At 43.8% G+C, this 27,929-nt stretch overlaps 1 protein-coding gene across 6 annotated transcripts in view; it reads right to left on the reverse strand.

The window, feature by feature from the left end:
• LOC110531778 (serine/threonine-protein phosphatase 2B catalytic subunit alpha isoform) overlaps positions 1 to 27,929 on the reverse strand; it is a 97,517-nt gene that overhangs the window by 5,520 nt on the left and 64,068 nt on the right. Inside the window, exons 9-15 of one of the 6 annotated variants that reach the window (XM_021615186.2) lie at positions 19,883 to 20,008; positions 15,329 to 15,400; positions 13,767 to 13,793; positions 8,112 to 8,196; positions 2,965 to 3,062; positions 2,422 to 2,430; positions 408 to 437 (exon numbers count right to left, since the gene is read on the reverse strand). In XM_021615186.2, coding sequence (XP_021470861.1) covers positions 408 to 437; positions 2,422 to 2,430; positions 2,965 to 3,062; positions 8,112 to 8,196; positions 13,767 to 13,793; positions 15,329 to 15,400; positions 19,883 to 20,008 — 447 coding nt within the window. The remainder of the gene's footprint in view (positions 1 to 407; positions 438 to 2,421; positions 2,431 to 2,964; positions 3,063 to 8,111; positions 8,197 to 13,766; positions 13,794 to 15,328; positions 15,401 to 19,882; positions 20,009 to 27,929) is intronic. The other 5 variants (XM_021615188.2, XM_021615187.2, XM_021615190.2 and 2 more) reach the window with 5 other exon arrangements.

Here is a 27,929-nt window from a genome sequence, read left to right on the forward strand (position 1 = left end):
CTGTTGTTTTTCAGACAAACGTATGAGTGGACACAGCTTAGTGGAGGGGATACTGCAAAACAATGTACATACAGACTAAGCTGAAAACCTTGTCGGTGGGAGGGAGGGGAGGGTGGCTATATCCTAGCAGGTGAAAAGAAAAGTAATGCATTTAATGCTATCTGCCTAGTATGATCTTTGTTCAACAGTGATATGATCTTTGTTCCCCTTTGAAACAAGTGTGGCTTTTCTGTACCCCCCCCCTCTTTTTTTGGGGGGGGGGGGGTAATTATTATGCCACAATTTGTTAGCTCAAACACCCAACACACTCTGTACACAAGCTACGGCGAGATGGATGAAAACGCAGCAGGCGGGGGCCCCTGTCTATTGCGGTAAGAAGCAACAGAGAGGGCCGCCGGCCTAGTTACCTTCGTCTGCCTCAATAGCCTCAATAGTAGCTGAAGAGAAGAAGACGGGGGTTGCAAAACGAATGAGAAGAAGGGTGACCAGCGAGGAATTCATTTGTTTTTTTCCCAGGAACCGGTCAATGAGCAGCAAAAAGAGAGAGCCAATGCAAAGACAACAATGTTAAAAACAAAAAAACTCTCTGTGTTTTTCGGACAGAGGACACTCATGGGAGGAGGAGCAGGGATCAAGCGGGTGTGTTAAGACAGGCAAAGAAGGAAGGGGGTAGTTAACCAAAAAAGTGACAGACGGAATGGAGCCAGTCAAATACCCATTGTACACAAATGTGTGGTGCGCTGGTATTTTGAGCTTGGTAAAAACGGCACCCGTGTTTGACAAAGGGACCAGAAGCGGTGCGGGACGGCTATAGAAAATGGATGTCGGGGAGGGGGATGCCGTGACATGTAGGACTGGAGAGGGTTGATGATTATCAAAGGGGTGAATGTGAATATCTGTCTGATGTATCCTCACTCAACAAACTACACACTGGAGCAGGGTTGGGGGGGGGTGACATATGATCGGTGTTTAACAGGAGTTAGGCTACAGTACATATGGACGTGTGAGTGAGAACAGAAACAACTCTGCCAAAGTCATAAATGCGGCTGCAGCTGAACAACCGAGCTCAGATAAAAGAAAAGAAGAATGTTCTCGGGAAACATAGGCTACAAACTATCATGAACTGTAGCGCAGCCGCGTCTTTTGACACGAACCGCCGAAAGAGCAGATGCACCTTTAAGAAACACACCGTGGGAATATTTTAATGCACTTACCACTTACCGTACAAATCCTTCTGTTCTATAGCAATACTCATCATCAAACACTTATCAACAGAAATACGGAAATTACTCTGTACTCAGGTGGTGCACACAGAGAAAAAGAAATGGGCTCGGTTGGGCCTGCAAATGATACTTAGCGGCTACAGCTCTACAACTTGAACAGGTCGATGTGGCTATGGAGGTACGATACATAATGCACAAGAGCAACGTACACACACAGGAAAGCTATAAGGAGGTCCAAAAGAAACCAAGTGGTTGATGGATTGCACAACATTACGGTAGAAGCACATTGGAGACTGTCTGAACAATAAGAGCCTATGGCGAGCTGTGATTCTACCAATGCTGCGACAGAAAATCTCTTTGAACGTCACTCTGCCTCCCAACATGGCTCCTCCTCGCTACTGCATCTCCATTGGATGGCTTTGGCATCACTGGGAACTACTGTACATGGTTGCCCCTATGCAGTCGGAATCAACAATGTGTGGTTTGTGTGTGTGTGTGTGTGTGTGTGTGTGTGTGTGTGTGTGTGTGTGTGTGTGTGTGTGTGTGTGTGTGTGTGTGTGTGTGAGAGAGATAGAGTTATAGACTACTGTTTATAAGGCAAACATGTAGCATTTCTGTGGTAAACTTCGGGAGAAGTGAACCCAGAAATAGATGTCGATGGTTCAGAGCAGTAGAGGATCGAAAACATGACTTAAACTCACTGTAGGCCTAAAACAACTGATAGAGGAGACTTAAACTGACCAAGAGAACCAAAGAGAGGAGAATGAAGTTCTTTGGATTTCTGCCTTGTTTGTGGGTGACAAGGTAGATAATATGTATCCCCTTTCATACACGGTTGTTTATGTCAATTCCAATTCATCCTTTGCATCTTACTCGGTACCTAGCCTTCCCTGACATCTTAAAAATCACTTAAAATTTGTCAAAGGACATGATTTTGTTCTATTTAAAATAAATTCAAATTCTAAATGGTCTATGTTATAGCCTGATTCCGTCGGTAGATTATTCAATTCCACTTGTCATCTTTGGAAGAAATGTCTTCCCTGTGGAAAAGCATCTTATAATGCTAGTCTGTCACGTAAAGGAGATCGATCGATCGTCAGACTGTTTTTGGGAGTGTTTGGAATTCAACATGGGAGGGTGAATTCTACAATATTCTCACAAAACACTGCTGACACAATACTTGCACAACAGATTATACCTGTGGTTTCTAGGGAAAGAGGAGAAAGAAGAAGACAGAGACAATATTTGAGATATAACCAGTAGATTTCAGAGAGGAAGGTGGAGGGGGGAGGGGGGGGGGGGGTAAGGAAAGCAAGACAGCATTAAAAGAGACAATGGCGAAAAACTTCTAACATTTTATGACGGTATTATCTAAAACCAACATCAGAGAAAGGGGCCACGCTTTGCAGTACTTAGATATGAGCTTATTCTAGGTTAACCTTGCTGCAGTAATGCTTATATTGACTACAGATTACAGTTACATTGTATTTCCCACTGCTGCAACTGTGTTCTATGACATAAAAGTCGTAAAGAAATATACCGGGTTTAAGAGAAAATGCCCTGAGAGAAAAAAAAATAGTGAAATAAGTATCAGGTATCTGCTTGTCTTTGAGGTAGATGCATTGCTAATTAAATATTTGTATAAGTGTGTATTGATGGGGGCGGAACACGGTGGCCTGGGGAGTGTGAGGGGTGTTGTGGGCTAGGCATGGAGGTCCAGGGTGTGTGTTGTGGTGCGTACCATTCTGGAGCTTCTCCTTGCCTCCAGACAGTACTCCACTGGGCAGCATGCCGGTGGGGGTCAGCCCTTTCAGTGTCAACACACTCTCACTCTCCTCCCTGCAGGGACAACAAACAAAGAAATGGAACTGGATTCAACTAACCATGAAGCTGTTTATTAGCTCAATGTTTGTGAAAGTTTTGCTCCTATTCCTTCACCTGTATAAAATGACAATCATCCATGAATTTTCTCAGCGTTCAGTCTCTTGACCACGATGATTCAGGATGTTGTTATTGAATTGCTTGTTTTTTTGCTGTTGTTGTTGCTAGACATCACTTTGAAATGCCTTTATTTAATGAATAGTGCTATAAAAGTTGAATAAATTATTATTATTATCTATTGGGAGTTGAACCAGGAAGTGAGAGGTTAAACAGAAAAAGGAGCACCGAACAGGAAGAGTTGAGACACAGGAAGAGCTTTTCACTATTTAAAAAGTAACTGTCCAGTGTTTCAAGATTTCTATGAAATATGACCTATAATTAATAAACATTTGAGTGAAATAGTTTCCCATACAAAAAATTGTAATTAAGTTGTTTAAAAAGCAGATTTCCTGTGTTTGAATGTTGTAAGCGTGCCCCAACAACAGAATGGTGTGGGCGTATACCAGTCATTCAAAATATTCATTCGAGTAGACCGCTGATTGGCCAGCTCAGCCAATAGGCCAACATGACATCATGTTTGAAACAGTCTGTTTGAGATACAAGTTTGAGGTGTTTCTTCTCCAATTTAGGCTCCGGCCATAAATACGTGCATAGGATGAGTCAACAACAGAATATTACCTTTTAAAAGTGAGAATTTCACTGGACAGTTACTTTAAGAGATAATTGGGGACGAGGTTGGTCGACGCGCCATGCCAATTAGTAATACATCAAGAATTTTGGCCCATGATAAAAGGTTTTCAATGAAGCCTAATTCAATTCAAATCAAATCAAATTGTATTTGTCACATGCGCCAAATACAACCTTAACGTGAAATGCTTACTTACAAGCCCTTAACCAACAATGCAGTTCAAGAAGTAGTGACTATGCATAGATAATAAACAGCGAGTAGCAGCAGTATGAAAACAAAAGGGGGGAGTAATCAATGTAAATAGTCCGGGTGGCCATTTGATTAGTTTAGTTGTTCAGTAGTCTTCTGGCTTGGGGGTAGAAGCTGTTAAGGGGCCTTTTGGTCCTAGACTTGGCACTCCGGTACCATTTGCCGTGTGGTAGCAGAGAGAACAGTCTATGACTTGGGTGACTGGAGTCTTGACAATTTGTTGGGCCTTCCTCTGACACCGCCTAGTATATACAGTTGTTGTCGGAAGTTTACATACACCTTAGCCAAATACATTTAAACTCAGTTTTTCACAATTCTTGACATTTACTCCCATAAAAAATTCCCTGTCTAAGGTCAGTTAGGATCAACACTTTATTTTAGCTTTTATTTTCTTCATCACATTCCCAGTGGGTCAGAAGTTTACATACACTCAATGAGATTTTGGTAGCATTGCCTCGTTTACCTTGTGTCAAACGTGTCGGGTAGCCTCCGCAAGCTTCCCACAATAAGTTGGGTGAATTTTGGCTCATTCCTCCTGACAGGGCTGGTGTAACTGAATTAGGTTTGTAGGCCTCCTTGCTCACACACGCTTTTTCAGTTCTGCCCACACATTTTCTGTAGGATTGAGGTCAGGGCATTGTGATGGCCACTCCAATACCTTGACTTTGTTGTCCATAAGCCATTTTGCCACAACTTTGGAAGTATGCTTGGGGTCATTGTCCATTTGGAAGACACATTTGTGACCAAGCTTTAACTTCCTGACTGATGTCTTGAGATGCTGATTCAATATATCCACATAATTTTCCGCCCTCATGATGCCATCTATTGTGTGAAGTGCACCAGTCCCCCCTGCAGCAAAGCACCCCCACAACATGATGCTGCCACCCCCGTGCTTCACGGTTGGGATGGTGTTCTTCAGCTTGCAAGCCTCCGCCTTTTCCTTCAAAACATAACGATGGTCATTATGGCCAAACAGTTTTATTTTTCCTTCACCAGACCAGAGGACATTTCTCCAAAAAGTACGATCTTTGTCCCCATGTGCAGTTGCAAACCATAGTCTGGCTTTTTTATGGCGGTTTTGGAGCAGTGGCTTCTTCCTTGCTGAGCGGCCTTTCAGGTTATGTCGATAATGGACTCATTTTACTGTGGATATAGATACTTTTGTACTTTTCCTCCAGCATCTTCACAAGGTCCTTTGCTGTTATTCTGGGGTTGATTTGCACTTTTCTCACCAAAGTACGTTCACCTCTAGGAGACAGAACGCGTCTCTTTCCTGAGCGGTATGCCGGCTGCGTGGTCCCATTGTGTTTATACTTGGTACTATTGTTTGTACAGATGAACGTGGTTCCTTCAGCCGTTTGCAAATTGCTCCCAAGGATGAACCAGGCTTGTGGAGGTCTACCATTTTTTCTCTGAGGTCTTGGCTGATTTCTTTTTATTTTCCCATGATGTCAAGCAAAGAGGCACTGAGTTTGAAGTTAGGCCTTGAAATACATCCACAGGTACACCTCCAATTGACACAAATTATGTCAATTAGCCTGTGTCAGAAGCTTCTAAAGCCATGCAATTTTCTGGAATGTTCCAAGCTGTTTAAAGGCACAGTCAACTTAGTGTATGTAAACTTCTGACCCACTGGAATTGTGATACAGTGAATTAAATGTGAAATAATCTGTCTGTAAGCAATAGTTGGAAAAGTGACTTGTGTCATGCACAAAGTAGATGTCCTAACCGACTTGCCCAAACTATAGTTTGTTAACAAGACATTTGTGGAGTGGTTGAAAAACGAGTTTTAATGACTCCAACATAAGTTTATGTAAACTTCCGACTTCAACTGTGGGTCCTGGATGTCAGGAAGCTTGGCCCCAGTGATGGTAGTGCGTACGGCCCAGTACCTCTGTGGCGCCGTTCCGTCAGATGCTGAACAGTTGCCATACCAGGCGGTAATGCAACCGGTCAGGATGCTCTCGCTGGTGCAGCTGTAGAACTTTTTGAGGATCTGGGGACCCATGCCAAATCTTTTCAGTCTCAAAAGGGGGAAGAGGTGTTGTCGTGCCCTCTTCACAACTGTCTTGGTGTGTTTGGACCATGATAGTTTGTTGGTGAGGTTGACAACAAGGAACTTGAAACTCTCGAACCATTCCACTTCTGTCCCGTCAATGTTAATGGAGGCGTGTTCAGCCAGTCCACGATCAGCTCCTATGTCTTGCTCACATTGAAAGGTTGTTGTCACTGACCTCCTCCCTATAGGCTGTCTCATCGTTGTCAGTAATCAGGACAACCATTGTTGTGTCGTCAGCAAACTCAATGATGGATGAACAGGGAGTGCAGAGGGGATTAAGCACGCACCCCTGAGGGGCCCCAGTGTTGTTGCAGATGTGTTGTTGCCTACCCTTACCACCTGGGGAGCGGCCCATCAGGATGTCCAGGATTCAGTTGCAGAGGGAGGTGTTTAGTCCCAGGATCCTTAGCTTAGTGATGAGCTTTGTGGGCACTATGGTGTTGAACGCTGATCTGTAGTCAATGAACAGCATTCTCACGTAGGTGTTTATTTTGTCCAGGTGGAAAAGGGCAGTGTGGAGTGTGATTGAGATCGCGTCATCTGTGGATCTGTTGGGTTGGTATGCGAATTGGAGTGGGTCTAGGGTTTCTGGCATGATGGTGTTGATGGGAGCCATGACCAACCTTTCAAAGCATTTCATGGCTACCGACGTGAGTGCTACAGGGCAGTAATCACTTAGGCAGGTTACTTTTGCTATTATGGGCACAGGGACTATAGTGGTCTGTTTAAAACATATAGGTATTACAGACTCGGCCAGGGAGAGGTTGAAAATGTCAGTGAAGACACTTGCCAGTTGGTCCATGCATGCTTTGAGTGCATATCCTGGTAATCCTTCCACGGCTTTGTAAATGTTGACCTGTTTAAAGGTCTTGCTCACATCGGCTACGGAGAGCGTGATCACACAGTTGTCCAGAACAGCTGGAGCTCTCATGCATGCTTCAGTATTTCATGCCTCAAAGCAAGCATAAAATGCATTTAGCTTGTCTGGTAGGCTTCTAGATGTGAGTTTGTCCTTAAGTCACATGATTTTGAACTTTCAAATAGCTATCCTGTCAAGTACAATATGCTGACTTCTGCCTACGATCATGTAACTGGGCACATATTATAAAATGCATAAACATACAGTGCATTTGAAAAGTATTCAGACCCCTTGACTTTTTCCACATTATGTTACGTTACAGCCTTATTCTAAAATTGATTCAATAGTTTTTTTCCCTCATCAATCTACACACAATACCCCATTATGACAAAGCAAAAACAAATGTTTAGAACTGTTTGCAAAAATATGAAATATCACATTTACATAAGTATTCACACCCTTTACTCAGTACTTTGTTGAAGCACCTTTGGCAGCGATTACAACCTTGAGTCTTCTTGGGTATGACGCTACAAGCTTGGTACACCTGTATTTGGAGAGTTTCTCCCATTCTTCTCTGTAGATCCTCTCAAGCTCTGTCAGGTTGGATGGGGAGCATCACTGCACAGCTATTGTCAGGTCTCTCCAGAGATGTTTGATCGGGTCTGGGCTCTGGCTGGGCCACTCAAGGACATTCAGAGACTTGTCCCGAAGCCACTCCTGCGTTGTCCTGGCCGTGTGCTTGGAGTCATTGTCACATTGGAAGGTGCACCTTCACCCCAGTCTGAGGTCCTGAGCGCTCTGGAGCAGGATTTCATCAAGGATCTTTTTGTACTTTGCTCCGTTCATCTTTCCCTCGATCCTGACTAGTCTCCCAGTCCCTGCCTCTGAAAAACATCCCCACAGCATGATTCTGCCACCACCATACTTCACCATAGGGATGGTGCTAGGTTTCCTCCAGCGACGCTTGGCATTCAGGCCAAAGAGTTCCATCTTGGTTTCATCAAACCATGATCTGAGAGTCTTTAGGTGCCTTTTGATAAACTCCAAGCGGGCTGCTCCAATTTTTGAATAAGGCTGAATACTTTCCCGAATGCACTGTAGATAGACAGGAACTGCACACCTAGACATGCATCGATGAATCCCAATAAATACCTGAGGACAGAGAATACCCTGGCCATCTTGCCAATGGCACGGATCTTGTTCCGGATTACTTCCTTGCGTGCAGAGGCTGTGGCACCTAAAAGACACAAACACACAGACACACAGACACACACACACACAGTTGTCAGGGTCAGACAGTCAGGCCGTTTCCAACCATCACTGCTTATCTGAGACATTTTCTTTAAGGTGTCTTCACTACCATACATGAGCTGGTAAAGCCTAGCACTAAGTTGTGTTTTTTGTCTACGTACAGCGGGGAGATCAAGTATTTGATACACTGCCGATTTTGCAGGTTTTCCTACTTACAAAGCATGTAGAGGTCTGTAATTTTTATCATAGGTACACTTCAACTGTGAGAGACAGAATCTAACACAAAAATCCAGAAAATCACATTGTATGAATTTTAAGTAGTTAATTTGCATTTTATTGCATGACATAAGTATTTGATACATCAGAAAAGCAGAACTTAATATTTGGCACAGAAACCTTTGTTTGCAATTACAGAGATCATACGTTTCCTGTAGTTCTTGACCAGGTTTGCACACACTGCAGCAGGGATTTTGGCCCACTCCTTAATACAGACCTTCTCCAAATCCTTCAGGTTTCGGGGCTGTCGCTGGGCAATACGGACTTTTCACCCTCTAAAGATTTTCTATTGGGTTCAGGTCTGGAGACTGGCTAGGCCACTCCAGGACCTTGAGATGCTTCTTACGGAGCCACTCCTTAGTTGTCCTGGCTGTGTGTTTTAGGTTGTTGTCATGCTGGAAGACCCAGCCACGACCCATCTTCAATGCTCTTACTGAGGGAAGGAGGTTGTTGGCCAAGATCTCGCGATACATGGCCCCATCCATCCTCCCCTCAATACGGTGCAGTCGTCCTGTCCCCTTTTCAGAAAAGCATCCCCAAAGAATGATGTTTCCACCTCCATGCTTCACGGTTGGGATGGTGTTCTTGGGGTTGTACTCATCCTTCTTCTTCCTCCAAACACGGCGAGTGGAGTTTAGACCAAAAAGCTCTATTTTTGTCTCATCAGACCACATTACCTTCTCCCATTCCTCCTCTGGATCATCCAGATGGTCATTGGCAAACTTCAGACGGGCCTGGACATGTGCTGGCTTGAGCAGGGGGACCTTGCGTACGCTGCAGGATTTTAATCCATGACGGCGTAGCGTGTTACTAATGGTTTTCTTTGAGACTGTGGTCCCAGCTCTCTTCAGGTCATTTACCAGGTCATGCCGTGTAGTTCTGGCCTGATCCCTCACCTTCCTCATGATCATTGATGCCCCACGAGGTGAGATCTTGCATGGAGCCCCAGACTGAGGGTGATTGACCGTCATCTTGAACTTCTTCCATTTTCTAATAATTGCGCCAACAGTTGTTGCCTTCTCACCAAGCTGCTTGCCTATTGTCCTGTAGCCCATCCCAGCCTTGTGCAGGTCTACAATTTTATCCCTGATGTCCTTACACAGCTCTCTGGTCTTGGCCATTGTGGAGAGGTTGGAGTCTGTGTGTGGACAGGTGTCTTTTATACAGGTAACGAGTTCAAACAGGTGCAGTTAATACAGGTAATGAGTGGTGAACAGGGGGGCTTCTTAAAGAAAAACTAACAGGTGTGTGAGAGATGGAATTCTTACTGGTTGGTAGGTGATCAAATACTTATGTCATGCAATAAAATGCAAATGAATTACTTAAAAATCATACAATGTGATTTTCTGAATTTTTGTTTTAGATTCCGTCTCTCACAGTTGAAGTGTACATATGATAAAAATGACAGACCTCTACATGCATTGTAAGTAGGAAAACCTGCAAAATCAGCAGTGTATCTAATACTTGTTCTCCCCACTGTATGTGTGTGAGTGACTACTACTGATAGAAAGGAATCTTACCCTAAATGTTTGTTTATTGTTATTATTATTTATAACATTTATTGGACACTTGAATCATTGAGCAGATGTTTTTAGCACAGGAGTCATTTATAGTAAATGTGGGCCTCATAACAAAATCATTCCACATAAGACAATTATACCACATCAACATACAGGTGGAGTGTGAGAGATGGAAATTAACGCGAGTACTTAGAAATATATGGAGAGAGAGAGAGTATGCAGAGAACAGTGAAAGACTCTAGTGGAGTGTGTTCCTTTGAACGGACCAATAGGGGGAGTATTGAGTATCCCTGCGCATGGGTGATGTCTTTTCTTGTTAAGATATACACTGAACAAAAATATAAAAGCAACATGCAACAATTTCAAAGATTTTCCTGAGTTGCAGTTCATATAAGGAAACAAATCATATGGATATTAATCTGTGGATTTCAAATGACTGGGAATACAGATATGCATCTGTTGGTCACAGATAACTTTTAAAAAAGGTAGTGGCGTGGATCAGAAAACCAAGCAGTGTCTGGTGTGACTGCCATTTTTCTCGTGCAGCGTGACACATCTCCTTCACATAGAGTTGATCAATCAGGCTGTTGATTGTGGCCCGTGGAACGCTGTCTCACTCCTCTTCAATGGCTATGTGAAGTTGCTGGATATTGGTGGGAACTGCAACACAGTCGCTCAATGTCAATCCAGAACATCCCAAACATGCTCAATGGGGGACATGTCTGGTGAGTATGCAGGCCATGGAAGAACTGGGACATTTCAGCTTCCAGGAATTGTGTACAGATCCTTGCGAGCATTATCATACTGAAACATGGTGATTGCGGCAGATGAGTGGCACGACAATGGGCCTCAGGATCCTGACACGGTATCTCTGTGCATTCAAATTGCCATAGATAAAATGCAATTGTGTTCGTTGTCAGTAGCTTATGCTTGCCCATACCATAACCCCACCGCCACCATGGGGTGAACTGCTCACCCACACGACGTCACACACGCTGTCTACTCTTCTCCAGTGTGGCAGTGGTCATCGAAGGTGAGCATTTGCCCATTGAAGAAGTCGGTTACGACGCCGAATAGCAGTCAGGTCAAGACCCTGATGAGCACTACGAACAAGCTGATGAGCTTCCATGAGACGGTTTCTGACAGTTTGTGCAGACATTCTTTGGTTGTGCAAACCCACCAGTTTCATCAGCTGTCCAGGTGGCTGGTTTCAGACGATCCCCCAGGTGAAGAAGTCGAATGTGGAGGTCCTGGGCTGGCGTGGTTACACATGTTCTGTGGTTGTGAGGCCGGTTGGACGTACTGCCAAATTCTCTCAAATTACATTGGAGGCAGTTTATGGTAAATAAATGGATCTGGCAACAGCTCTGGTGGACATTCCTGCAGTCAGCATGGCAACTGCACACTCCCTCAAAACTTGAGACATCTGTGGCATTGTGTTGTGTGAATAAAACTACACGTTTTAGGAACTCCCGAGTGGAGCAGTGGTCTAAGGCTGTGCCACTAGAGTTTCTGGGTTCGAGTCCAGGCTCTGTATGTGTGTGACCCATGGGTCGCACAATTGGCCCAGCGTCGCCTGTGTGAGGGGAAGGTTTGGCTGGTACAGATGTCCTTGTCCCATCGCACACTAGCGATTCCTGTGGCTGGCTGGGCGCAGTGCACGCTGACTCGGTCGCCAGGTGCACAGTGTTTCTTCCGACACATTGGTGCGGCTGGCTTCCGGGTTAAGCGGGCATTGTGTCAAGAAGCAATGGGGTTTGGCTGGGTCGTGTTTCGGAGGACGCACGGCTCTTGACATTCGCCTCTCCCGAGTCCGTACGGGAGTTGCAGCAATGGGACAAGACTGTAACTATCAATTGGATACCACGAAATTGGGGAGAAAAATGGGTAAAATGTAAAATAATAATAACTGCACATTTGTGGCCTTTAATTGTCCCCAGCACAAAGTGCATCTGTGTAATGGTCATGCTGTTTAATCAGCTTCTTAATATGTCACACCTGTCAGGTGGATGGAGTATCTTTGCAAAAGAGAAATGCTCACTGCCAGGGATGTAAACAAATTTGTGCACACAATTTTTGAGAAATAAGTTCTTTCTGCGTATGGAACATGTCTGGGATCTTTTATTTAATCTCATGAAACATGGGTCCAACACTTTACATGTTGCGTTTAGCTTTTTGTTCAGTATAGCTAGCTAGATGTTTGGGCACAAAGAATGGTCTATATCAGTGGTCACCAACCTTTTCTGAGTCAAGATCACTTTCTGAGTTTTTATTGCATGACTTAAAAAAAACATAAGCCTATGCAACATTAACCAATTAAAAACAGTTCTGTAGCAATCAGGTTTGTGTAGTAGGCTACAGGCCCAATACATTATCGCTGCATATTGGCTATAATTGAATTGCCCTGCCAATGTTGTTCTTCTCTGACCATTTTGAAATTATATTTCTAAATGTTAGGTATATGATCAAACTGGTAATACATAATTTGTTGTATTACTTGTGAGGCACAACTGAGTGAGCATATTAATTCGCTTTTTATACTGGATTGATGGTCTGCATCTGATAGTCAGTCTGAGCAGAGGGAGGGAGCACCGGTGAGGCTGCCTCTCACCCGACTCACCGTCCCTCCTCTCTCCCGCCCTCCTCTGAGAAAAGGGGACACCGTCTTTCAGCTGATGGCGAAACTTAAGTCGCACTGCATTACTTCTGCCTCATGCACCAATTCATGCTGTTACTCCTATGATCAGAGAAAGTTCAATATTCCTTGATATTAAAAAAGACACAAGTTGCAAATAATAACAATGCAAGCTTATCGAAATGCGCATGTTATAGCTTATAAAACTGTTGAACAAAGTTGTGACAGTGCTGAATAACACCTTAAACACAAACTTACTCATAAAAACAGCAGTTCTTTTGTGTATTCGTTGAGTCTCTCTCTAGTCATGGTTTTAAAAGTTTTGTTCGGGGCTTCTTTTTACAGTCCATGGCACGAGGAAACTGTGCAGATACAGTGATCTGAGCTATCTGATTGGCCAGGGTTAGGCCTATAGGTGCACTTGATTTGCTTTCTGGGCCTGACCGGTAAGAGGTCTACCTTCACACACATAAAATGGTTCAAAATGAAAACACTTTGCCTTCCCAGCACTAGGGGCTTCTGAATGAAGTGCACCTACCGTCAACAGTGTGAAACTAAAATAGGAACGCTTGGCTTTATCGTTGGGTGTTTTACAGAAATGTTTGGTGATCGACTAGGAATAGCTTGGAGATCGACCAGTCGATCGTGATCAACCGGTTGGTGACCACTGGTCTATATGGTGTGTTAGGACTGACAACACTACACTGTTTCTATTGAAGCTATAGGCTAGCTTTAATTCAATCAAGTGCAGATAACCGTACTGCAGGAAAGCTATGTTTAAGTTAACCATATTAAAACCCACACACCATGCAAGCTGTTTAACACGCAAAACTATACCTCTCCGTTAAAAAAAAAACGGTATATTGTCAACATTCTGAGTGAAACTACAGCACAGTTTATCTGCGATTGATTGAATTGGGGTGTATGTCTGTCATTTTTAAAAATTAGATTAGACATTTTGACTGATCAATATCAACATCCGTAACCAAACTGTGCATAAATGTTACAACACATTTATGTATTGTGTTAGTCATTTGGTTCCCAAAGTGCATGTGCCTGAGCAAGCACCACCACCAAAAAAAAAAAAGGTATATTGGCACACGACAGTAGAGCTGAGGGTTGTACCTTTCTTGGGGGCATATATTAGATGTCCTTCTCAAGAACACCCCCAGAAGAGAAAAGAAAAGATGACAGATCAGTGGATGGACGGCTGAAGAATTACAGAAAAAGCGAATGAGAAGGACAATGAGGAGGAAGAGGTGGAGAGGAGAGAGAAAAGAGGCAGCATAAAGAAAAGCAATGGATTATTTAAACAAAACTCTGGAAGAACAGAAAAGAAGGAGGACACATTAAATGAGGTTACCAAAGGTGTGAAATAATCACAGCACCGGGGAGAAAGAGAGAAGGCGAGAAATGAAAGAGAGACAGAATGAGAGTGAGACAGAGATGAAGAGAAAGAGGGATAAATGAGAGAGCGAGAGAAGAGAAACAGAAATACATAATGCAGAGAACATGAACACAATGGATATTAAACTATTGAAGAAAGTCATTTAAGAAAATAAAATGAGGAAATGATGAGATGTTAGCGACTAAGTCACCGAGGTTGTAAGTGACTAAGGAGTGTCTGTCAACTAGTAACGTTAGGGTCAAGGGTTAGAATCCATGTTCTACACCACACCACTTCCGGCCATACAGGAACAGGATATGACCTAAGCATTCCTTCCCCCTCACTATAGAGTTATGGTGACGTGTGTGACTTGGAGTATCTAAAGGGCTTTTCTAGGAATGGGTGTTCCAAACCATCTCTACCTAGAGAATGCCTCTGGCCATTATGTTGTACAATGGAGCCTACTAGTGTTAAATGGAACCCAATTGAATGAGCTGTAAGATAAGGAATGAATGGAATGAGAAATCAGGAGGCATTGAATACCAGGAACACGGTGTGTTCCACCCATAGATACGCAACCTGAATAGAATTGTGGCACGTGTTGACTTTTGTAACAAACTGTGTTACATAGTAGCTAATAGCTACCATTAGGATAAAAAGGCGTGCAAATCCATGCGAGCATCTTGCACTGTCATGTTCTACTGCGGATCCAAAGAAAGCAAATGTAAAATGTATACTTGTGGAGCTGATGAATGTTCCATCGGTCGAGGCTGCCCTCTAGTGGAAGTCTAGTCAAACACAGAGAGACACAACACCATAATGATCTTGGTCCCTCCATGCCCAATTCCCCATTCTCCGTTTCTATACAGTCGCTCCCTTCCACTCATTAACTTCCCCATATTCATTTCACCATCCCAAGGGCCATGTCATTAGCAAATCCATTTGCATGCTTATCAATGGTTGAGAGTGGAGCTGAGAAAGTGGAGCACCTGCATGTAAAAAGGAGGAAGGGAATTGGGTGTGTCTAAAGTGTCGTGGCAACGAGGGCACACCATCCTGTGAACCAGAAATGCAACTTTGGTTTTATAAGTGGGGGGGGGGACATAACTTGTTTTTTATTTTTGTTATCCAGTCCGATAAACACTCCAAACAGTCTCCCCGACCGCTTGGAGGCGTACGCATGGTCCTAAAGCCACACCGTTGCCTCGTTTTGTATCACAGTCCAATGATATACCTGGAGGGGGAGAAAAAAAATGTAATTTCAGTGAAAGTTGCTCCCCTGCTGTGAACACAGACTTACCATCGATCTCCTCGTCAGTCGTCAGCTCATCATTGGAGCAGATGCTTAACACGTTGACCAGCATCTCAGTGACTGCAGAGAGCGAGAGAGAGAGAGAGAGAGAGTTCTCAGCAAAAAAACAAATTGGTTTTCTACCCAAACACAGAACAGCAGACCGCATACACACTACACATGTTAATAAACCAGCATGTTCATCAGAAAAACAGAGGGAAAGTATTGCATGATTTGTTGATTTTAATCATGTTTTTGATTCCATTTGGCATGATGGATTACATTGCATTTGTAAAGTATTCAGACCCCTTGACTTTTTCCACATTTTGTTACGTTACAGCCTTATTCTAAAATTGATTAAATAGCTTTTTTTCGTCATCAATCTACACACAATACTCCATAATGACAAAGCAAAAACAGGTTTTTAGAAGGTTCAGCAATTTTTTTACAAATAAAACCCCCATAAATATCACATTTACATAAGTATTCAGACCCTTTACTCAGTACTTTGTTGAAGCACCTTTGGCAGCGAATACAGCCTAGAGTCTTCTTGGGTATGATGCTACAGGCTTGGCACACCTGTATTTGGGGAGTTTCTCCCATTCTTCTCTGCAGATCATCTCAAGCTCTGTCAGGTTGGATGGGGGGCGTCGCTGCACAGCTATTTTCAGCTCTCCAGAGATGTTTGATAGGGTTCACGTTCGGGCTCTGGCTGGGCCACTCAAGGACATTCAGAGACTTGTCTCGAAGCCACTCTTGCATTGTCTTGGCCGTGTGCTTATGATCGTTGTCCTGTTGAATGGTGAACCTTTGCCCAGTCTGAGGTCCTGAGCGCTCTGGAGCAGGTTTTCATCAAGGATCGCTCTGTACTTTGCTCCATTCATCTTTTCCTTGATCCTGATTAGCCTCTCAGTCCCTGCCTCTGAAAAACATCCCCACAGCATGATGCTGCCACAATCATGCTTCACCGTAGGGATGGTGCCAGGTTTCCTCCAGATGTGACGCTTGTCCAAAGAGTTCAATCTTGGTTTCATCAGACCAGAAAATCTAGAGAATCTTGTTTCTCATGGTCTGAGAGTCTTTAGGTGCCTTTTGGCAAACTCCAAGTGTTCTGTCATGTGCCTTTTACTGAGGACTGGTTCTGTCTGGCCAGACTACAACAAAGGCCTGGAAGTTTCTCTCATCTCTACAGAGGAACTCTGGAACTCCGTCAGGGTGACCATCGGGTTCTTGGTCACCTCCTTGACCAAGGACCTTCTCCCCCCCGATTGCTCAGTCTGGCCGGATGGCCATCTCTAGGAAGAGTATTTTTAAAACATTTGCTAAAATGTTTTTAAAAACTGTTTCGCTTGTCATTATGGGGTATTGTGTGTAGATTGAGGAAAGCAATTATATTGAATCCATTTTAGAATAGGGCTATAACGTAACAAAACGTGGAAAAAGTCAAAGGGTCTGATTACTTTCCAAATGCACCTTCTTTTTTTGCTGTGGTATCGTTTTAGTATTGTTTTGATATCGAGAATTGTGATGGTATCGAGTTTGTGATACTAAACCTGGTATCAGTATTGAAGTCCAAATTCTGGCATCGTGACAATACTGACACTGAGTAACTAAATCTGTACGAGTAAGCAGTGATGCTTATTATTATTGTTTTTATTGTTGTTATTGTTGCAGTGATTATTTTTCCAAATGGTAATGGTAGGGGTAGTAGGGGTAATGGTTGTAGTTTAATGGTGGTAGTAGTAGTGGTGGTAGTAGGGGTAATGGTAGTAGTTTAATGGTGGTGGTGGTAGTAGGCGTAATGGTAGTAGTTTAATGGTGGTGGTGGTAGTGGTGGTAGTAGGGGTAATGGTAGTAGTTTAATGGTGGTAGTAGTAGTGGTGGTAGTAGGGGTAATGGTAGTAGTTTAATGGTGGTGGTGGTAGTAGGGGTAATGGTAGTAGTTTAATGGTGGTGGTGGTAGTGGTGGTAGTAGGGGTAATGGTAGTAGTTTAATGGTGGTGGAGGTAGTAGTAGTGGTAGTAGGGGTAATGGTAGTAGTTTAATGGTGGTAGTGGTAGTGGTGGTAGTAGGGGTAATAGTAGTAGTTTAATGGTGGTAGTGGTGGTAGTAGTGGTAATGGTAGTAGTTTAATGGTGGTGGTGGTAGTGGTGGTAGTAGGGGTAATGGTAGTAGTTTAATGGTGGTGGAGGTAGTAGTAGTGGTAGTAGGGGTAATGGTAGTAGTGTAATGGGGGTGGTGGTAGTAGGGGTAATGGTAGTAGTTTAATGGTGGTAGTAGTAGTGGTGGTAGTAGGGGTAATGGTAGTAGTTTAATGGTGGTGGTGGTAGTAGGCGTAATGGTAGTAGTTTAATGGTGGTGGTGGTAGTAGGGGTAATGGTAGTAGTTTAATGGTGGTGGTGGTAGTGGTGGTAGTAGGGGTAATGGTAGTAGTTTAATGGTGGTGGAGGTAGTAGTAGTGGTAGTAGGGGTAATGGTAGTAGTTTAATGGTGGTAGTGGTAGTGGTGGTAGTAGGGGTAATAGTAGTAGTTTAATGGTGGTAGTGGTGGTAGTAGTGGTAATGGTAGTAGTTTAATGGTGGTGGTGGTAGTGGTGGTAGTAGGGGTAATGGTAGTAGTTTAATGGTGGTGGAGGTAGTAGTAGTGGTAGTAGGGGTAATGGTAGTAGTGTAATGGGGGTGGTGGTAGTAGGGGTAATGGTAGTAGTTTAATGGTGGTAGTAGTAGTGGTGGTAGTAGGGGTAATGGTAGTAGTTTAATGGTGGTGGTGGTAGTAGGCGTAATGGTAGTAGTTTAATGGTGGTGGTGGTAGTGGTGGTAGTAGGGGTAATGGTAGTAGTTTAATGGTGGTGGAGGTAGTAGTAGTGGTAGTAGGGGTAATGGTAGTAGTTTAATGGTGGTAGTGGTGGTAGTAGGGGTAATGGTAGTAGTTTAATGGTGGTAGTGGTAGTGGTGGTAGTAGGGGTAATGGTAGTAGTTTAATGGTGGTGGTGGTAGTACTTGTAGTAATGATGATGGCCGTGGTAGTAGTAATATAGTGGTGATGATAATAGTAGTAATAGTCTCAGTAGGTAGTAGGTTGAAATATTGGTGGTAGTAATGATAGATAGTAATGGTAATGATAATAGTAGGGATAGTAGTGGTGTTAGAGTAAATAACAGTGGTGGTGGTAGCATTCATTTGAGCAGTAATAGGGAATACCTAGTTAGTTGCACAGGTGAATGCATTCAACCCAAATATGTCTTCTGCATTTAACCCAACCCCTCTTAATCAGAGTTGCGAGGGGCTTAATCGACTTCACCAGCGCCCGGGAGCAGTTGTCGTTGGGTGTTAACTGCCTTGCTCAAAGGCATAATGGACAATTTTTTCACCTTGCCAGCTCGGGGATTCAAACCAGTGACCTTTCCGTTACTGGCCCAAAGCTCTTAACCGCTAGGCTATCTGCCGTTATTTGACGTTTAGCATATTACTGTCCTCATTATTTATCCTATGTTTGTTTTACTGTCCACTGTTGTCATTCTATTGTTGTTATTCTTCTTCTTCAGTTATTATTACTATCTTATTTCATTATTATTTACAATTGTATTTATTTTCCATAAAACATTTTTATGCATTGACAATTTTTATGCAATGTTTCTCACGCCAATAAAGCAATTTGAATTTTAATATGAGAGAGAGAGAGAGAGAGAGAGAGAGAGAGAGGGGGGTGGATGGATGGAGAGAGAGGAAGGGAGGGGGAGAGAAAGAGAAGATGGAAGAGAGGGAGGGAGAGAGGGAGAGGGAGAGGGAGAGAGAGAGAGAGAGAGAGAGAGAGAGAGAGAGAGAGAGAGAGAGAGAGAGAGAGAATGAGAGAGAGACAACCCTACGGCATTAAGCTGAATGACATTTGATGTGATAATTTGGTCCAGCTTTATTTGAAGTTTATCTTATGAAGACTTCATAACACATTCATATAGGCATCATAAGCGCTGCATACATGGGTCACAAATCATCTATAACCGTATTTCATGCTCTATAAAAGATCAATGTGAACAACTAAATTGATGCTTATGTCACACAGTTATGCCACATTATGAATCTTTAAAGAGCATGATAAACGGTTATAGATGATTTGTGAAGCATCTATGTTGAGCTTATGAAGCCTATGTAAAGGCTTTATGAAGCCTTCATAAGAAGAACTTCAAATAAAACAGGACCAATAATTGGTATGGACACATCTCATTTGATATTTTTGGTTGATACTGTAGGTTAGGCATGACTACAGCCACACATAACACTGGGCGTGATAATTGGTCATCTCAACTGTTATTTCTGGTTGTTGTATTGTTAGGCATGACTATATCCACATATACCGATGCATGTGACTGCATTTGAGTACTAATAACAGCCACAACAACAGTTCCCTAAATGTATTCTGCCATCATATGCATGAATGAAATGAACTTGAACTGGAGGCATTGTGTGTGTGTGTGTGTGTGTGTGTGTGTGTGTGTGTGTGTGTGTGTGTGTGTGTGTGTGTGTGTGTGTGTGTGTGTGTGTGTGCGCGCGTGTGTGTCCCATTCACCTTTCTCCCCAACAAAGGGCAGGGACCAGGTGAAGACGTCCATGAAGTTGGGCAGCCAGTAGGGGTGAGGGGAGCAGTTGAACTGCCTGATGTTCATCACGTTGTTCTCATACTTCAGCACTGCAGCTATAAGGAACAGACAAAACACAAGTTAGATTGACTTAAATATTTACTTCAGTCATTTAAGTTTCATTACTCAAAAAACGTATATTTTTGTAAGTATGAATTCAGGGACAGGAAACACTCTGTAGGTTGCCGACAGAAATATAATGAATAGAGCTGACATGATGACCTGTTCTATGTGTCAGATAATCATTTATGTTCTACACAATACATTTCTTTCTGTAAAGTTATATCCTCCTTAATCTCGGGTTAACCCAGAACTAAAATACCTTTAGGTCAGATGCTCTACACTCTGTCACACCCTGATCTGTTTCACCTGTCTTTGTGTTTGTCTCCACCCCCCTCCAGGTGTTGCCCATCTTCCCCATTATCCCCAAGGTATGTATACCTGTGTTCTCTGTTTGTCTGTTGCCAGTTCGTCTTGTCTCGTCAAGCCTACCAGCGTTTTCCCCGTACTCCTGTTTTACTCTAGTTCCTGTTTTTCTAGTTCCCGGTTTTGCCTGACCTGACCCTGACCCTGCCTGCCGTTCTGTACCTTTTGGACTCTGTTCTGGATTACTGACCTCTGCCTGCCCTTGACTTGTCGTTCGCCTGCCCCCCTGTTTTTGTAATAAACCATTGATATTTCAAAACTGTCTGCATCTGGGTCTTCTCCTGAGCCGTGATACCCTCTCTCTTCGCAACTTACAGGCAAGTGTATGGGCCAAATGTCCCCTCACCTTCTGAAAGATGCTAAAACATGCAAAATCATGATTTGTCCAAATGACCTGTGATAAAATCTGCGCAAAATCTGAACAAAATTACTCGTTAGCCTTTGGATCCCACAGTCTGTTGACAGATGCTACGGTACCGTTTATGTTTACATAGTCTGTCCATGAGAGATTACATCCTCCTGAACAGCCTCATGGAGAGAGGGGGTGTGTATGAGACATCTGACAATTAAACGCATCCAGGTATAATGCATTAGAACTTGCTTTAGAACAAGGCTTATGGTATGTCATGTCTCTCTGTGCATAGTTTCCAAACTGGCTGTTAGTTTGTCCGGATCATTATGAGATTATTACAAGACATTATAATGGGGTAATACTGTACATGTTCATGACAAGTCTGACAATGCATTATAACTGCATCATAATGAATTATACCTGCATGCATTAAGTATAGTGTTAACCCAATTTCTATTGTAACACACTGATCAAATCACTGGTGTACAAATTCATTATGAATGCATTTAGAGTGCCTTCTATTCTAAAACATCCATATTGTGTAATATAAAACCGTCCATAAAACCGTAAATCCATCTCATAAAACCCTCCGAAAGCTGTCAGTTTTATACCACGAGGGACGTTCTACCTAGCAATTAAAACAGCGTTATTAAGTGAAAATATAAAGTCAGTCTGCATTGTGTGCCTGTTCTACACGGCTGGCCCTTTAAACCCATCCTCTGCGCTTCCAGAAAAAGGAGCGCCGAGCACACCCCCATTCTCATCGATGGGGCTGTAGTGGAGCAGGTTACGAGTTTCAAGTTCCTTATTGTCCACATCACCAGCAAACTATCATGGTCCAAACACACCAAGACAGTCACCTATTCCCCCTCAGGAGACTGAAAAGATGTGGCATGGGTCCTCAGATCCTCAGTTCTAAAATTGCACCATCGAGAGCATCTTGACTGGTTGCATCACTGCCTGGTATGGAATCGTCTCGGCCTCCAACCGCAAGGCGCAACAGGGGGTACGGCCCAGTACATCACTGGGGCCAAGCTTCCTGCCATTCAGGACCTCTATCCCAGGCGGTGTCAGAGGAAGGCCCTAAAGACTCCAGCCACCCTAGTTATAGACTGTTCTCTCTGCTACCGCACAGCAAGCGGTACCGGAGCACCAAGTCTAGGTCCAAAACAGCTTCTACCCCCAAGCCATAAGACTACTGAACAGCTAATTAAATGTCTACCCAGACTATTTGCATTGACCCCCCCACCTTTTTTTTATATACTGCTGCTACTCACTGTTTATTATCTATGCATAGTCACTGTATATAGCCTCGTTATTGTTATTTTATTGTTGCTCTTTTATTTTTTACTTCAGTTTATTTTGTAAATATTTTTCTTAACTCTTGTTTTTCTTAACTGCATTGTTGGTTAAGGGCTTGTAAGTAAGAATTTCACGGTAAGTTGCATGTGACAAATACAATTTGATTGGATTTGATTTCAATTCTATGTCACATTGATTCCAAGCCCCCACCACAACAGTCCCAGCATCATTTACAGGGATTTATACATGAATAAAACCAGGAGAAACAACTCGCTCAGCATACGGGCTTGATGGACTGATCGCCTCCATTCCTTAGTGAGAAAACATACACTTCTGACAATGGATGGATGGAGGGAGAGGGTGAAAGGAGAGAGCGAGAGAAAGGGAGAGAGACCATTGGAGAGGTAAGCTGGGGGGATACAGAGACAGAGAGACAGATTGGAGATGCCTATTGGCATGTTGATAGGAAAAGTTGAGGCAGAGACATTTTGAGAACCACAGCAAATCTACTTGTAAGATCCACGTGAGATAAAACAAGGGACATAGTTTATTGGGGAACCGGGAGGAGTGCTTTGGTTGACCACATTATCCACAGTATGCAATACCGCTCCAGAGGTCCATAAGAATGTGCATACACCAAGCTTTTTCTGTGCCAACATGCATGAAAAGGCTGAATTCTCCGGGAGGCAATTGCAACGTACCAAAAATGGGATCAGAAACCGAGGACGTATCTATAACAAGTTGAAACCTTAGACTGTTTACGAGAGAAACACATACTGTATAATCACGAACAAACAAATCCAACAGTTGTTTTGTATTATGAAAAATCAACATATTCTTATGGACGTTTTAGAATGATTATGAAAAAGAAAACATGTCAAAATACATGATGACATGTATGACTTCACAAACTATATGACATTTTGCTACATTGGCTTACATGGCGGTTCCACTAGGATCTGACCTAGACCCGAGCCAATGGTTCGGGGGCTGGAACATAATTACAAATCATTTGTAGACTGCAAATTGACCGCAAGGAGCAGAAAGAGATATAATGTTTGACTGAAACGTAATCATATCAAACCTTGCGTACATTTGTATACGACCACGTCGTGTCTCTCTATTATCCATGGGAATAGTTGGGAACAGATTTCATACATTAAAATCACTCGGAGCTGATTTCCTGGTGTTTACAAGTCTAATGTCCAACAATGAAAATTACTAAATTGACTTGAAAACTTGGGGGGGGGGGGGGCCAAATAAAACCATTTGGGGAACCCTGACCTAGTCTGTCTAAATAAGTCAAAGTGTGTTATCACATTGCAACAGGCCAGGGAACCACACAGACAGACACTGTTGCCTCATCCCCTTTATACAGCCCTCTGCTCTCCCTCCCACCTCCACCCCCAACACCCAGCCAATGTGGCCCGATTCGGAGGGGGGGGGGGGGGGGGGAAGCTGACACCGAGGTTGGGCCCCGGTGGGGGACTTTCCTGCGTCTCCTGGCGGGGTTTGAGAATAGCAAGTCATCAAACGCGGCATGCCAGCCATCTGCATGTCATGAGTCTGTACAGCTACAGATAGACAGACTAACATTCACTGGGCTTGGTGAGGGGTGGGGTTGCGTGGTAGTGGCGAGACAAGCGGGTGTTGGAGCAAGTAAGTGGTGCAGCCCTCAGTATCAACAGCCATTGTTATGAGCTACTGTGCCTTCTCTTAGATACACACTGAAAGCACAAATCCACCTCTGGAGCGTTTCCACTGCTCCAGAGTCCAATGGCGATTAACTTTACACCACTCCAGCCAACGCTTGGCATTGGTGATCTTGGCATGGTGATCTTCCATGGCTGCTCGGCCGTGATAAGACCACTTCATGAAGCTCCCGACGAACAGTTCTTGTGCTGACATTGCTTCCAGAGGCAGTTTGGAATTCCGTAGTGAGTGTTGCAGCTGAGGACAGGCGATTTTTACTCCCTACGTGCTTCAGGACTCGGCGGTCCTGTTCTGTGAGCTTGTGTGGCCTACCACTTCGCGACTGAGCCGTAGTTGCTCCCGGACATTTCCACTTCACAATAACAGCACTTACAGTTGACCAGGGCAGCTCTAGCAGGGCAGAAATTTGAAAAAATGACTTGTTGGAAAGGTGGTATCCTTGGATGGTGCCACGTTGAAAGTCACTGAGCTGTTCAATATGGGCCATTGTACTGCCAATGTTTGTCTATGGAGATTGCTGGGCTGTGTGCTCGATTTTATACACCTGTCAGCAACGTGTGCGGCTGAAATAGCTGAATCCACTCATTTGAACGGCTGTCCACATAGCTTGGTATATATAGTGTATCTACGCAGTTAGTGGTATATAAATATACTTCTCCCTCTTACATCATTACCAGCCATTCTACATGGCTCAAAATCAAATCAAATTTTATTGGTCACATACAAATATTTAGCAGATGTTATTGCAGGTGTAGCAAAATGCTTGTGTTCCTAGCTCCCAACAATGTAGTAGAATCTAACAATTCACAACAACACACACGAATCTAAAGTAAAATAACAGAATTAAGAAATACATAAATATTAGGAAGAGCAATGTCGGAGTGGCATTGACTAAAATACAGTAGAATAGAATACAGTATATACATATGAGAGGAGTAAAGCATTGTGTAAACATTATTAAAGTGACTAGGGTTCCATTATTAAAGTGGCCAGTGATTCCATTATGTATATAGGGCAGCAGCCTCGAAGGTGCAGGGTTGAGTAACCGGGTGGTAGCCGGCTAATAGATAGAAGATAGATAGAAGATGGAGAAAAAAGTAGAGTAGGGTTGTTGTTTGCAACACCAGCATTCTGGATTTGATTCCTGAAGGGACCATATTTTTATAACTTATGTTGCGAGCTATCTTGCTTTTAATAAATTAATAAAACACTCACAAACGACGATATACATTTTCAAACTAATTTAAGCCTGGTTGCAGTTCCTCAGACAACCACCGGGCATCTCTGTTGCTCTAATAACGCTAACTACTACTGTAGTGCTTCTTGGGGGAAGACCAGACCATCCGTGGGGTTGCTCTAACAGGAAAACCCACTAATACGGTAATGGCGACGCCCGCCTGTCTGCCCTCTCATACATTATTCACAGACGAGTGCCTGCCGAGAAGGGTTTTCCTCCCTTCTTAACGAGGACGGCTCTCTGATCCCCTCTGTCTGGAGGGACGAGGGGTGGAAGTTTGAGTGTTCCTTCCTCTGGCTTAATGCTTCCTCCACTGTCTCTCTGACAAGCGGACTGCCCTACTCTGCTTTTCTCCATCTTCTATCTATTTTTTTTCTGTATTCCACTCATATAACAGCTGTAGACAGGAAATAAAGGGAAATTGGCTGTTTTACATTTGTTTTCACTACAGTTGACTTTTATGAATTTATCATCCCACACATTTTTAATCCAGTTTCTTGTCAAATCCCTGTTGCAGTGGACCAATACAGTAGGCTACAGAGTACAGTGTTAGAGTAACAAAGCAGATTGAGTTGTCAATGTCATTGACCAATAGTAATTGAGGTCTTTGATCATAACTGCAGTTCTAAGAAATCAGATAAATCACAAAAGGATGGTGAGTAAATGATGGATGATGGACTAGGAACGTTTACTGGTTAACTGGTCCTCTCATGCCAAGATTCCCATCCAGCTACCCGACCAGAAATCCAGAAGGGAAAACAGAACAGAGAACATACCCGTTTATGCTCAGACTTGCTCTGACTCTATGGGGGGAGGGGGGGAGGGGGGGGGGGGGGGGGGTCCCTGGAGAATTACCAGAGAAGGTCCCCACGCTGTCAACTGTGACGAGGTGGAAAATTCCCTTGTTCCCTGTAGTCCTGCCTCGGGAATGCCATCCTACTCTTTACTCCACGCTCAGCACCGATCATGTGGCCACATGCCAATCCCACAGGAAACAGAGTCCGAACTCTGACCTCGGGCCATATCTCTGAGCCAGCCCTCTCTAGAGCAACAGCACATCTCCATCCATCTCCATCTCTATTTTCATTCTATCAATGAATAGCAGGAGGGAGCGGGAACTATGTGACTGTCTCGGAGGCAGGTAGGCTAAATGTTTCACCTCGTGATCAACACAACTTCGCAACACCCAAGCCTGAATCCCCAGTCTGACACTTTCAAATCGTCCATCTATTCCCATCTGTCTCCCAGTCACATTTCCAACGGTCTAAACTCAATCAACAACATATGGCAGGGGAAAATCCAGTAAACGTCTGATACTATGTGTGCCATGTTTGGATATGCGTAACTGCTGTCCAAGAGGCAGGCCCAGCGAAGGGTCATTCGCTGGTTTTAGTTGAGCAGCTTGCCAATATAGCATTCAACAAGATAGATTCCTTTGAGCCCAGGTCTGATAAACTGTACTAGAAGTATAAATAGTTGCCACAAGCATATCTTATATCTTATATCACAACAGTATCACACCACAGTAGCTTTAACCCTCTTCTCCTCAAATAAAACCAAACTCCACCTCCCAAATCCCTGATGGGAACGGCGACTAAGTCCCTAGTCACATGTCTTGGGAATTCAAGTGACAAGGGGATTCTGGGGTATGAGGAGCTACTGTCTCCGATGGGGGAGAACCCCTCAGTTCTCGTTTCACTGCGTGACAATCCTCTGCCGCTCCGAAATAGACTTGGGGAGCGGTGTCATTCCCCGTCTTCTTGACTGGAGGAACCCAAGCTGTCTGACACCAGCGACTAAACTTGCCACCCATATTGTTTTTCAGCAGACAGTTTTCATGTTTACAGGTCAGTGAGAGGGGGGGGGGGAGGAGACATTGGCCGAGTGATCACTCAGCTCCAGCTTATGTGGCTACAGACAACTTGACCCCTGACATGAGACCGTGTAGACTAGCCACCCGAGTAGCTCGGTGACGGAACCATCCGATTCCACGATTGATCAAACCCTTAAAAAAATAAAATAAAGAGTTATTTGGCTGTTGCATTACGTCGACTCGGCAATGGTGGCCTTTGTGTTTATTTTATTTTATTTATTTGCCTGCGAGACCACCGGCTGGGGGGTTCCTGCCTTTGTCAGGGTTGCCAAATCTCCACTCTGAGTGAGGTTACACTGACCGCAGACTGATTTGGAGGAGGCTGGTTAATCTGATTCTGGCAACCCCCCCCCTCTCTCTGCAAAGACTGACGGGCTTAGCCGACTGGCCCCTTTTAGATTTACAGCTGCCATCGATTGGCCATCAATCACGAGACTGCGGCACTCGCAACCGAGATCCCAGTCCAAGACGAGAGAAGTTCAATCTATTACGGTCACTTGCATTTCAATTGGGCGCCCTGCCCCATTCGAACCATATTATATGCCTCATTGGGCGGTTCTTCACAGAAATAACAAATGATATAATGTACTCCTCTTAACTCCTTAGTTAGAACGTCTGTAGGACTACAGGGTGAAGAATCCCATGTTGTTTCAAGAGAAAAGAAAATAATCCTAGAAAACTGAGCACCCTATTAAATACATTAAAACTCTGAAGAAATACGCAATCAGCGTTAAATGCACAATAAAACTAAAAGAGTGGGATGGAGGGGGGGGGGGGGGGTGTCTAGTTGTGCAGGAGCCCGGGCTGAGTAATGGCATGCGTTCCTGAATGTGCTTCAGAAGGTCAGCTATTTAAAGCGCTTTACCTTTGAGTTGGCAAAGCTGGGATCAGATATCAAGGTGGGCTGAGATTAGGGAACATCAAGGCAAAAACAAAAACAACCTGGACGGGGCTGTGAACATCAGCCATTGTAAGGCTCACAAAAAAACTCCAAACCGCTCTCCTTCTGTAGATGTCCTTGCAGTAAATCCTACTACACACCATCATGACACATGCCCGCAAGGAAACTCATCA

The sequence above is a fragment of the Oncorhynchus mykiss genome, chromosome 9, assembly GCF_013265735.2.
Source record: "Oncorhynchus mykiss isolate Arlee chromosome 9, USDA_OmykA_1.1, whole genome shotgun sequence".
NCBI classification, from domain to species: domain Eukaryota; kingdom Metazoa; phylum Chordata; class Actinopteri; order Salmoniformes; family Salmonidae; genus Oncorhynchus; species Oncorhynchus mykiss.